The following is a 12,883-nucleotide window of genomic DNA, read 5'->3' as shown; positions in this document are numbered from 1 at the left end:
GATGAGCCTTAAATGCCTTCTTTCTGGGAGCAGTTTTAACTTTGAGCCTTAAATTATCTAGATAATGATTCCCATGTCATCTTCAGCAACCACTATTCAAATGCAAGGGGTGAAGGGTGAAGTGAAAACGTCAGCACATACACTCCATCTAACAGTAAGGAATGGCCACACTATTCTACATTTTCACACTTGCTTGGAATGGGCAAATACCACTTATGGATAGCTAAACACATTTCCATTCTCCGTAATAAACACTTGGAAGGAAGTACCTATATTATAAGGTTTTAAACTGTGAAGAAAATATAAAAGGTAACACTGAGAAATTACTAGCATACTACATTGATTTCAGGTCTTGGGGAAAATAACATCCAATAAATTAAATCCGTATGGCTTACTTCATTTATTTACGTGTGCTCCGCAGTTGCAGCATTCATACATGAACATTCAAATTTTTTATAAAGAATTAAAATGGTTATATGTACAAAATGTTTTTTTTTTTTGCACGAGTGTTGTTGTTTTAAGAAAACCCCCTCCCCCACCCTCCTCAACCCTTGATCTATATCCATTCAAAATATCTTGATCTGTTAACTTACCAGAGTTAGTGTTAAGAAAGCCATTGTAAATGAAACCTGGTTGAGTTAATAGTTAGCAATTTGACCCCTAAAAAAAATGTTCCAGGTCATAGAAAAGTCCTCCATTCAGGCGCTTTGTGTAAGTGAAGGAAAGGGAACATGACAAAGCGGAGTTACACCCTGGAGCTCCGAGCGAGAGTTTCATCAGCCAGGAATCAGCCAAGCATCAGTGTGGCTCCCGCAGCTGATACTCGTGCAGAGACCTGCAAGATGCTGTTTGCTGGTTGTCCAGAAAAGCCGTCCTCAAACTTGCTGACAGTCAAAGGGTAGACAAAACCATTTCCAGCCTAAGCAAACTATAGCAAAGCAGCCAAACCAATGATTAAAGACCTTGAAAGCTGCATAATCATCATTAAATATGCCTGAACTGAGTGTGATGTTTTATTTTATATACAGGATTAAAATCAACATTAAATCATCTTATTTACATGGCCATCGGTGCTGAAACTGCGTTTTTTAAATAGTACAGTAGGCTGGTGAACAGGAAACAGTCTGCACTGGAGGCATTGAGAGAACTAAAGAAATTAGATAGGCTGAAAATGGTTATCTTCTTCGTTCATTTTCTTTCATTTTATTCGCTTTTTCAAAATTCCATGTTTCATTGAAAATATTTTAAGAGTACAGCCACCCCAAATGACCAGACGGCAGTCCCATAATCCAAACCAACTTCTAATTCTTCTTGAGGTGATAGGAAAGGCACGGAAAGGCAGGGCTTTGGCTGAAATGATGAATGAAGCACATGTTCACCATTTTAAGGATCAGCGCCTCGTTTCCTGCCACCTCCGGCTCCAGCGATGCTCATGTTTTGATGTATTTATAGAATTGTCCTTTGCTGATGAGGAATTTTTTAAGTATTTCTTAGAATAAGTCCTTTGGTATGCAGATGCTACATGGAAGAAAACAAAGAAAGAAGAAAACACAACAGTATTACTTGCTCCATACCCTAAACTACTGATACCACAGCCGTAAAATGTAGGTGTCTAGTATCTGTTAAAGCACGGTTGTCCATTTTTTCTAAAGGACCACTTACGGTTCATGCAGGTTATTTTAGGCATTGCCCATCTCCCATTTCCTAGGCACCGGATAGTTGGAAGGTGACGCTGAATGAAACCGTCTTTGCAGTGATATCTAATCAAGGAGTTGATTTCATAACGTGGTTTCATCTTTCCAAAGGTCTTGGCATTTTCTACAACAGGGGGCTGGCCGCAAGCAACTAAGAAAAAGCAAGTTGTGTTATTATCAAGAAATCTAAGCATTTCAATTAGTGCAAGCATCAGAATCAAATTGCTCTATTTCTTTACTGTAACACCTCGGAGCCTCAATCATATATCTTTGTAAAAGGCATTTGTATAGAATTTTAGAATGAAAATAATTTTAAATGTTTAGATTGAGGCTCTGGATGTACATTTTTATCTCAGGTCATGTCATTTTGAGTTGTATTTGTATTAAAATGAAATATCATTCAATGGCCATCTACAAAGTCACTTTAAAAAATATCTTCAGTGAGCAGCCTATTAATATTCTTTTCCTTATTATCTCTCATCTTTTATTAACCATCTTGAGTTGGAGCAATGATGTATTTCCAATAGTAAACTCTACTATCACTTCCCAGAAAAAAAACAAGCCACAAAAAACAAGGCAAAAGCAGAATAATCTTTAACACCATTGACTTGAAATATAGACATACACTTCGAGGTATAAATAAAATGTTACCTCGTAACATATTCTACATATTCTATACTAAAACAGGGAAGAGTGGACAATGTTCTTGCCTCAGGACCGTCTGTCTATCTTTCTGTCTGTCAGTTGTTTGAGATAGAGTGTCATATAGCCCAGGCTGGTTTTGAATTCACTGTGTAGTAAAAGATAACAATGAATCCCTGGTCATTCTTCCTCTACTTCCCACACATTGATATCACAATCACATGCTACTATGCCTGGTCTATGTAGTTATGGGGACCGACTGACCTAGGCTTCCTGCACACAAGAAATTGGGAATACCTATGGAGTTTATACTTCAAAATCTTAATATGTTATACTTTTTAATGATTACTTTTGTTTAATCTATATTAGATTTGTTTAATCTTGTTAATATTGTTTTTCAATGACAAATTTGGGTTTAATTTTAATTTACTTCTGCTTTATCCAGCCTACACATATACACTGCATTTATCATAATATTAAAAGCTATACTACGACTCTGATACTGGCAAGCATAAGGTAGAGGGAGGCTATGGTGATAGCGAAGATTAAAATAATCAACTAGATAATTGATTTTATGTGATTCTGTATTGTACTGATAAATCAGAAGCTGAATTTATTTTTTACCAGTTTAAAAAAATAATTGAATGATTTCCTCAAAACTATTTATATGTAAAGATTATTTTTGCAAAGCTAAAATAATTCAGTTGAATACGGTAGTGGCAATGCTAAGAAGCTAGGCTGGAATTATTCCAAACACATAAGCTTGTATTTGAGAACATAGCAGAGGAGTATAGGAGGCAGTCTTAGAACATGAACAATTGCATACTCATATGACAAAATATATTTGCTTCCCTACCTCACAGAACACATGGAAAGCCAGTTCTAGGTAGCTTAAACACACAAACACAAATGGCAAAGTTATAAAACATTCAGCAAACAGTACCAAATATCTTTATGATTTAGGATTCATAAAGACTTATTTTTAAAGCACAAAAAAGCTGAAATAACAAAGTAAGATTAATAAATATGAATTTTCACCAAAACACATAATATGAGAGTTAAAAAAACACTACAAACTAGGAGAATATATTTATAAACTATACAACTGTCAGGGGATTAGAAATGAGGATGTAATAAGAACCCTACAAATCACAATAGGAGAAAGGAATCAATTACTAAAGTTAAAGTCAGGAATAAAAAAATGTACTAAAGAAGATCTACAAATAACAAATAAATACATGAAAATATAGTCAACAAATAGCCAAGAAAGTGCAAGTTAAATCAAAAAGGATAATATTTCATACCCACCAACCTGGCCCATAATATCTCAAGTCCAATAATATCAAAAGTTGGAGGCGTGAAGTGTCAGGGCCTCTCACACCTGGCTGTTGGGAGTGGAAGTTGCTACAAGTTTGGGATGTAATTTGGCATTTGCTAGTAAATATGTTAAGACATAAGATATATATATATATATATATATATATATAATCATTTATATATATATATATATAAATGATTCAGCTTCTTCACTCCTGGAAGTATGTCCTACGGAAACTCATGGAAGTCTACCAAAAGCAAGTTTAGGAATATTCACAGAAACATTATTTATGAGTAAAAACACTGACTGCAGTCTATATATTCACTGGTAAGGAAACTAATCAATAAAATATAGTTGTGCTAATGAACCACTTACACAGCAGCAAAAGCAGAGAATGTACAGCTACATACATTCATATTGATAAATCTCAACAACTAGGCAGAATAGGTTAAAAAAAAGCAAGGTACATATTACATATATAATAGGATTCTTCTTACGTAAGCTTCAAAAAACTGGAAACAAATACTGTGTTGTTCTAGGATAATGTTACAGGAAAAAGCAAAGAATCCAAATCATTGTCTCAGGTAATAATTTTGACTAGGAAAGACCAACAAGATGGTCCAAAGATGTGAAGGAAGGTGCTCTCTTAGAAATGCTGCTTTTCAAAATATTAAGCATCTTACCTGCAAATAATTAGAAGAACTACTTGAACCTGTAGGCTTATGAGTGTATAAAGACCATTTTAAAAGTCTGTCAACATTGACATTATAAAACTTTTCTAGAGCCATGAGAGAAAAATCCATTCTTTAATGAAGTACTGTTAGTATCCTTCAAAACTCATTCCACAAAACAAAACAAAACAAAACAAAAACTCACTCCACATTGGGAAATTTAACACATGTTACACAAAACTTTCTTGGCTTTAAAACTGAAGTTCCAACCATTTTTCTTTCTCTCTAAACTGTACCTGCCCCCACAGACTATGGCCGTGAGTAGAGTCTTCTGATTGGCACAGTGAGGAGGGAATATGGAGGCAAGAGTACAGCTGGTATTCATCACACAGAGGGCCTGAAGTATTATTGACAAATTGTACTGTCTATCACAGGAAAGATATATGCCCTGCTCAAAGTGTCACCGTTGTTGCTGTAGTGAAACTGCTATAGGACAAACAAGCTTAGAAAACACAACAATGAAAAGCATGATACTGGAACCACTCAGAGGTCACAGAAGGCAAACACAACATTTGATAAAGACAAACAGTTTATTAAAGACTTGTTATCCAGGAAAAGGGAAAACAGCAAATACTCAGATTGCCATTTTTACCAGTTCCCTGCAGAAGAGCTGAGGAGATGTACAAGCAGAAAGCTTCTTATGGAGATAAGGCATTGCGGATAAGTGCTACCCTGGATGAGAGATCTTAATATTCTCTCCCCCCATACAATTTGTTGTAGATGTTAAGTCTTGCCTATCATTTCTCTCTCTCTCTCTCTCTCTCTCTTTCTCTCTCTCTCTCTCTCTCTCTCTCTCTCTCTCTCTCTCTCTCTCTTTCTCTCTCTCTCTCTCTCTCTCTCTCTCTCTCTCACACACACACACACACACACTCTGCACATGTTCTATTATGTTTTAATTCAAAGACAGTTCAAATGTATTTTACAATTTGCATTCTTTCTTGAGGTGGGTCTTGGTTGCCCTAGGAATGAGATATCCATGCTTTAAAATCATTATCACAAGGAGTATTCTCTTATGGAATGTCCATTGCTTTAGAAAAATGATTATACAGCTATACTCCATATTAGTCATTGGCAAACATAACATAAACTTCAAACTCAACTTTCTTAGTATTAGTTTGTTTTTTGTTTTTTTTTGTTTGTTTGTTTTTTTCCTGCTTAACATTAACCAAACAATTCTCACTCTGAAATTTACTTTACCAATGGCCTTGTTTATCAAATGTTGAAGGCACTCAATTACAGGCATAGGGATGACAGTTTTGTCCCATGGACTACTATTTAGAAAATAAACCTCTTAGGGAATGCTTACAAATGTTCAAATGTGGACAAATTTTAAGCAATTAGTAAAAACAGTAAATACTTGGGATGAAGACTGTAGTGAATAGGAGCCTGTAGCCCCTTCTAGAGCAGTTTCTCAGTTCTATAGTCTCAGCCAACTGAAGCACTTGAACAAGAGCCAGGGGTTCTAGATCTTCCTACAAAAACCATACTGCCCACTGCATGATACTTGCAACAGTTTTGCTGAATCCTCTTCACCAGGATAAAAATGTCTACAGGTCTTTTGCCAGCAATTTCTTAAAGTTGTTATGGGCAGTTTGCCTGTATAAATCCCTCCTTACCTGTTCCCTTCTTGCAAGTGTAGGTGAGGTGGTAATTGCAGGGGACATCATTCCACTGACCATTTTCATGCCAAATGATCACAACGCAGTCTTCTCCTGCAGAAAAGAAACTGTCTGGCTGGTTGGGTCTCCAGTTCTCATATTGCTGTACAAATGGAGACAGAAGAAAAATAAATACTCAAGAGTCAGAACCCCAGTGGCTATCTGATTGGGGTGGACTCAACAACTTCTATTCACAGAACTGAACTTATTTTCATGGTAAATACTTTCAAACTCTTTGTGGGGAATATATGTATCTCAAAGGCTCTGTTTAACAAATAGCTATACTTTGTCAGGGAAATGTCCTTGAGAAATGTCTAGGTGTCATTAACCTAGATTTCTAAGTACTCAATTTGTGCCCAATTGAACAAAGTACATCATTATCTTACTGTTAATTGTTATAACAACAGAAATGAAACACAAAAGTTTCAGTGTCCTTTTAATCGACTATGATTGTTTTCTAGACTTACTCCTGAACTTTACCAAGTGTAGTGTCTTAACCATGTGTACAAGAAGTAAGACTAATTCATGTGTAGCAATAGGAGCAGTACTAAGAAGTCTCCTGAACCTGGTAGGAAAGGCAAACTCAGATTTACAGGCTAAGTAACAGTCGCTGAAGAAACACAGGTCGGTTAGTGTTTCTTGAAATTCAATTTTAAATGCATCCTTGGTTTGAAATTGAGTAAAGAATTTGTTAAAGAAATAAACTGAGCCTATGCAGTGCATTGAGTTCCTTAGAGACAGAGCCAGGACAAGTGAGAGCCATACAGGCACTGGACAACTGTGTGCCTCACGGAGGAACATCAACTAAACACCGGCAAAGAAGATCCTAAGAAGCCGAGAGGCAAAATGTACTCATAAGTATTCTTCATGCAAACGTGCCAGGAGGAGCAAAAGAAGATGCAAGAAGTACTCAGAGAGGTGGAAAACCATGTCTGCTAAAGAAAAAAGTTAATTTGAAGACATGGCAAAGGCAGACAAGGCTCATTATGAAGGAGAAATGAAAACCCTTATCTGCCCCTGCCACCAAAGGAGAGACCAAAAAAAGTTCAAGGACCCCAATAAACGCAAGAGGCCTCCTTTGGCCTTCTTTTTGTTCTGTTCTGAGTACCCCCAAAAAATCAAAGGCAAACATCCTGGCTTATCCATTGGTGATGTTGCAAAGAAACTAGAAAAGATGTGGAAGAACACTCCATCAGATGACAAGCAGCCCAAGGAGAAGAAGGCCGCCAAGCTGAAGGAGAAGTACTAGAACGATATTACTGCCTACAGAGCTAAAGGAAACCCTGATGCAGCCAAACGGGGGTGGTCACGGCTGAAAGGAGCAAGAAAAGGAGCGAAGAGGAAGATGATGATGAAGATTAAATGGATGAAGAAGAGGAGGAAGAAGGGGAAGATGAAAAAGAAGATGGGGATGAATAAGTTGGTTCTGGCAGTTTTTTCCTTGTCTAAAAAGCATTTGACCCCTCCCTCCCCCCGCCCACAACTCACCCCTTTTAAAGAAAAAATTAAAATGTAAGGCTGTGTAAGATTTCCTTTTAAACTCTACATTGTCTTTTTTTTTTTTTTTTTTTTTTTTTTTGGTACAGTTAGCACACTACCGAATATGTCTTTAGGGATCCCTGTCCTGGTGGTATTTTGTAGGGAGATTGCAGTCATAATTCAGCCAGGAGAATTAAACTTTCTGAAATTGCTTGACAATGCCTATCAAGAAACTCAAAAGTATGGATCTACAATTGTGTTCTAAATAATGTAGCCTTACAAAAGATAGGCAAGTACTCTTTATAGGGAAGTTTAGTGGAAGCCATCATATAGGAAGACCATATTTTGAATAAATTTTGGTGTGGCCAGGAAAAGAATATTATATAACCCTTAAATATTTTATCTTTGAAGACTATTCAAAGAAATATAAACTAAGATATAGGTTAATACCAAACTCACACATCATTTCAGATGCCATTTGATGTGCATATAAGACCAAACCAAAATCCAGAAAAACCTTATCAAATTTCTATAAGTGCTCTGACACTGAGTTTTCCATACTTTATAAATTCTACAAAGTATGAACAGCTACGTTTCTAATCAGTGAAAGCAACTATTATGAAATTACCTACATTTATCAAAAGTATTCACAGATTCTAGCCAAGCTGGTGGAAACGGGCCTCAACAGATGTCACTTCACAGTACCAACGTCCCCCAACAGCTCTGTGCTTCTAGCTGACATTACCTACTGCTCTGATGAGCACTGGGGCCATTCTCACACTGAAATTCATTAGACTTCTATGCCAGAAAACTGCTTCTTGGGGTTTAAACAAACAAACAAAAAAAGATGTAATTGTCTTTGCTGAGAATTGCATCTGGCACCTAGCAATGTTTCAAAATGTGTGTTTTTGTTGTCTGGCAGCTCTGGCTCAATTGTGCAGGACCAGGTTTTTGTTCTGTGGCTTCTAAAAGAATGTCTAATGCCTACAGGGGTGTTTCACTATCACCTGCTCATACCTCAGTAGTGTCTTTCACCTTGGTTAGGGTGATTTGAATTTGTTCATCTTGTTGCCAAATTGTCTCAGGTTTGCTGTTTCATCCTTAATTGTTTTTTTTTTTTTTTTTGGCTTATTTAACTTTTATGGCAAGTGAGTAAAAATAAATAAAACTTGACTGTAAATTCAATAATGTATTTTTCACTAACATTTAATATTAGGAGATATCCTTCCTGAAATAGATCCAGTTATAAAAATGTAAGCTCTCACTTTCCCTATTTCTAGTAACAAAGTGAGGATTATTTAAATAAACAGAGAAAAAAACAGCACCTCCTATGTGAATTTTTTTTTCACTTGGAGTTATGAACAAGCATCTTGACTGTTGGCGTTTGCCTGTTTAGCTTTGTTTTGTTATTCTCTCTCTCTCTCTCTCTCTCTCTCTCTCTCTCTCTCTCTGTGTGTGTGTGTGTGTGTGTGTGTGTGTGTGTGTGTGTGTGTGTTTGCTTTTTGCTTTTAAAGTAAGTTCTTACCACATAGTTCAGTCAAACTGGCCTTGTAGTCTTGGGTGAACTACTCCGAACTAACCCAACTCCACCCGCTCCTAGTGTTGGATTGGCAAAGCAGGGGTTATTCTAAGAAGCCAGCATGGGTTAAGAAAACTGTCTTCAAAATCTTTACCCAGAATAGGTGCTGGCCAAAGTGTCTAAAGAGTTATGTCTTTGAGACGCTGCTTTCTCACTACCCTGAACTCCTGTTGCCTTGAGAGAAAATGTTCAAATTATTTTGTTCTTTCATTCTCATCTGATGGAAAAGAAAAAAAAATACAACATAAAACTCAAAGTGTTGATGTAAAGGAATGGCAACTCAGATGTAAATGTTTCTTCTGTTTTATTAAAAGATAATTTAACCCAGTATGAAATTGTTTAATGCTTTATATCATATGACAAAATGACTCTAGGAGTTCCAACTAAATAACCAGCTAGCTCTCTATACCTGCAAAACAAGTTCTCACATGACAAACATTTCAATTAAATTCAGTTACTTTTCAGTTACTGCACCCCCACCCCACTGAATTCAAATATATCACCTACCAAAATAATAAAATGGTTGAAAAAACCCTGGCTGAACTCCAACAGTTAATAATAAGCATGAGTCTGTTGCACAAAACTTGTCTCTACATACAGGAAAGCTATTTCAAACCAACCCAACTATTTCTGGGAAAAAAAAATCAGAGCAGACTAAAGTTATTCATCTAAGTATATACCAAATTATAAATGCTTACATTTCTTGTCAAAATTGACCTGCTGGTTTTCTGCAGCCCACATGACATCCCAGCCTGGCAGCATCCTAACCCCTCAGGGAAGGACCTACTGATTCAAAGCAACTGAATGGGTTGCTCTCTGAATGGGTGCAGAATTAGTTTTCTTGCCCATGTCTGGAGTTCCTCCACCTGTCTCGGTCAGCATGGCAGGTGGGCAGGGTTGGATGGGAGGCAGAGTTAGCTTTGAGCAATTTTCAATAATGGATTACAAGGGGAATCTTGTCATGCATAACCATATATGGAGTCTAGAGAGTCAACCCATTCATACCTAGTACATGATATTTCATCTTTTAAAATATGTAACACATGATCATCATCAATGATACCCAAATCTCAGCAATTAATCAGTGCCCCAGGCATGAACAATCCAACCCAAGCAATGCACTTTACTTAATTCACCTTTCCATACACAAAAACAAATAACTGCCTCTTTACAAAGGACTATTAAAACCTTTTTCTAGACCTATGTAAGACTTAGGAATAAGCAAGAAGTTTCCTCTATTCCTTAAAAAGGGGAGAGGGAGTAGGTTTGGGTTCTGCTTTAAGTACTTGCTTTCATTAGAAGAAAGAATACAAGGTTATCAGACATTAGCTGTTGCTGCATCAATTGGCACAAATAAAGACCAATTAACTCTGAGGAAGTGTGTGAATTTCTGCGTAGCAAGAAGGACCAGACAGGTGTAAGAGAGGCTCTTAAGCATAAACTGGTTCACCTTCTCCCAGTGCACTACTCCAAAATAATATTTGTGTCTTTGTGTTTTGTTTTGTCTTGTTGTTCTTTGACTTTTTAGATTTTCAGTGGTTTTTTGGTGTGTTTTTTGTCTTTGTCTTTGTTTTGGGGTTTGTTTTTGTGAGGTTGTCGTATGTATACACTAGAATTTCTGAAAGAAGTCAAAAGAAGCACAAGAAGCCAGGCGTGGTGGCACACGCCTTTAGTCCCAGCACTCGGGAGGCAGAGGCAGGCAGATTTCTGAGTTCAAGGCCAGCCTGGTCTACAAAGTGAGTTCCAGGACAGTCAGGGATATACAGAGAAACCCTGTCTCGAAAAACCAAAAAAGAAGAAGAAGAAGAAGAAGAAGAAGAAGAAGAAGAAGAAGAAGAAGAAGAAGAAGAAGAAGAAGAAGAAGAAGAAGAAGAAGAAGAAGAAGAAGAAGAAGGGGAAGAAGAAGGGGAAGAAGAAGGGGAAGAAGAAGGGGAAGAAGAAGGGGAAGGGGAAGGGGAAGGGGAAGGGGAAGGGGAAGGGGAAGGGGAAGGGGAAGGGGAAGGGGAAGGGGAAGGGGAAGGGGAAGGGGAAGGGGAAGGGGAAGGGGAAGGGGAAGGGGAAGGGGAAGGGGAAGGGGAAGGGGAAGGGGAAGGGGAAGGGAAGGGGAAGAAGGGGAGTGTTCACTATGAGGCTAGAGAGATGGGTCAGTACTAAAGACTACCTGTTAGTCTTACAGCTGACACAGGTTTGTTTCCCAGCACCCACTTGGTGAACTAGGAAATCAAATATCATCTTTTGTCTTCCTATTCTGAACTCTGCAGGGAGTAGGTATGCATGTGATGCACATACATACATTCAGACAAACACTATTAAGTCAACTTAAACTAAAACTTTCTAAAACACCTGGTTTAAATCTTGTATTATCATAGTAAATTCGGACGTTTTAAATTAGAATTTTAGCAGTGAGCAGCCCTCCTTTACTATCTTCCACTTAACTTTATTTTACTTGATAAAATAACCATAGTAAAACTCACTGAGCACTGATTTTCCTAATGAATTATCGTAAAAGACATTGGATGCTTTTTATTTTACTAGTTCCCAGTTAATAGAATGAAAACAAATTAAACAAAATTGTCATAGACATTAAATAATATTAAGATTCATCTGCACGTGAGCTTTGAGATGTACCTTTCTTTCACATGTACCCACAAACAAATATGCATACACACATGCATGTACACGGGTCTACTCATACAGTCCTAGGAATTATTAGCACCTAGATGATATATGGAAGAAATTGAGGATGTCTTTATTCGAACAGACTTGTATAACAGACTAATTCTGCTTAAATCTATTAGAGATGAACCACAATGGCCAGAAGAGCAGTCAAACATATTCCCCAGTGAAGTGGGAAGTCTGAGATGTCTATTATGCAGACATCCTTGAAAACCAATTGTACACTTTGTAAATGTTGGCCTCTCTTCCTGGACAGCTCGCGATTGTGTTTCTGGCTATCTCACATATCACTGGCATTGTAAATCTTGAATCTGTGACTGTCAGGACCCTTTTGTATCATCTCTGTATCCAAACAGATATTTAGCTATAATTCTTCAGCTCAGGTGTCATCATGTTTTATACTTTAAAATTCACAATACTTTGGATTTCCTGGAGTAGCTAATTGAATACTATGTTTTGGAACTATTTTGATGGTGCTAAAAACATTTAAATATCATACATACCCTATTGATAAAATTAACTTGATACCTTTTCAGGGATAATTTTGGGAGAAATTGATTAAATTTTCAACTTTAATTTTGATTTATATTCCATAAAAAAATTCAATCACAGCTCTTCATCTTCCTTTTTTGCTCCAAACACAGATAATTTAAGTTACAGAAGAAAAGGTTGTATACTAAACTACAGAAGTCTTCTTGGTTCACCTGCCAAGAAGAAAGGTCAAGGAAGTGACCTGTTGGCTTCTCTTACAGTGTAAAAGTGAAGGTTCAAGAAAGAACAGGGCTAATTTTAACTTTAACTGGCAGGATTTTGTGAAGCTTAAGGTACCTGTTAGTTTCCTACTGTGCTTGCAAATCATCTCATTTTTCATTTAACTATTGGGCTTACAATATTACACATGTCAAAGCTATAGGTACCTAAACAACATCCCTGCAGACTCTAGTGCTGTTCATATAAAAATACAAAGCATAATGTGACCACCAGGTGGTGACATAGACCGCTCAATATGGTAGTACTTTGAGTGCCAGCACAGGATTTAGAATCACAATTATTAACTACACCTGCAGAATAAAAATTAAAGTATCCTCTGTGGCATGTCCTCCTCT

General features: G+C 37.1%; 1 protein-coding gene and 1 pseudogene across 3 annotated transcripts in view; one reads left to right on the top strand and one right to left on the bottom strand.

Moving 5' to 3' along the window:
* Positions 1-556: 556 nt before the first annotated feature.
* Positions 557-12,883, bottom strand: part of Vcan (versican) — a 92,116-nt gene continuing 79,789 nt past the window's right edge. For all 3 annotated transcript variants that reach the window (XM_021180093.3, XM_021180094.3, XM_021180096.3), the window contains 3 exons: positions 6,002-6,146; positions 1,663-1,845; positions 557-1,518 (listed from right to left, as the gene is read on the bottom strand). In XM_021180093.3, coding sequence (XP_021035752.1) covers positions 1,391-1,518; positions 1,663-1,845; positions 6,002-6,146 — 456 coding nt within the window. In that variant the 3' untranslated portion in view covers positions 557-1,390. The remainder of the gene's footprint in view (positions 1,519-1,662; positions 1,846-6,001; positions 6,147-12,883) is intronic.
* On the top strand, positions 6,543-11,030 carry LOC147000878 (high mobility group protein B1 pseudogene; annotated as a pseudogene).

Source organism: Mus caroli, unplaced genomic scaffold (assembly GCF_978045245.1).
Source record: "Mus caroli unplaced genomic scaffold, Mus_caroli_1 scaffold_15, whole genome shotgun sequence".
In the NCBI taxonomy this organism is placed as follows: domain Eukaryota; kingdom Metazoa; phylum Chordata; class Mammalia; order Rodentia; family Muridae; genus Mus; species Mus caroli.
Note: the sequence above shows the minus strand (reverse complement) of the source record. Positions and strands in the feature narration are given on the sequence as shown.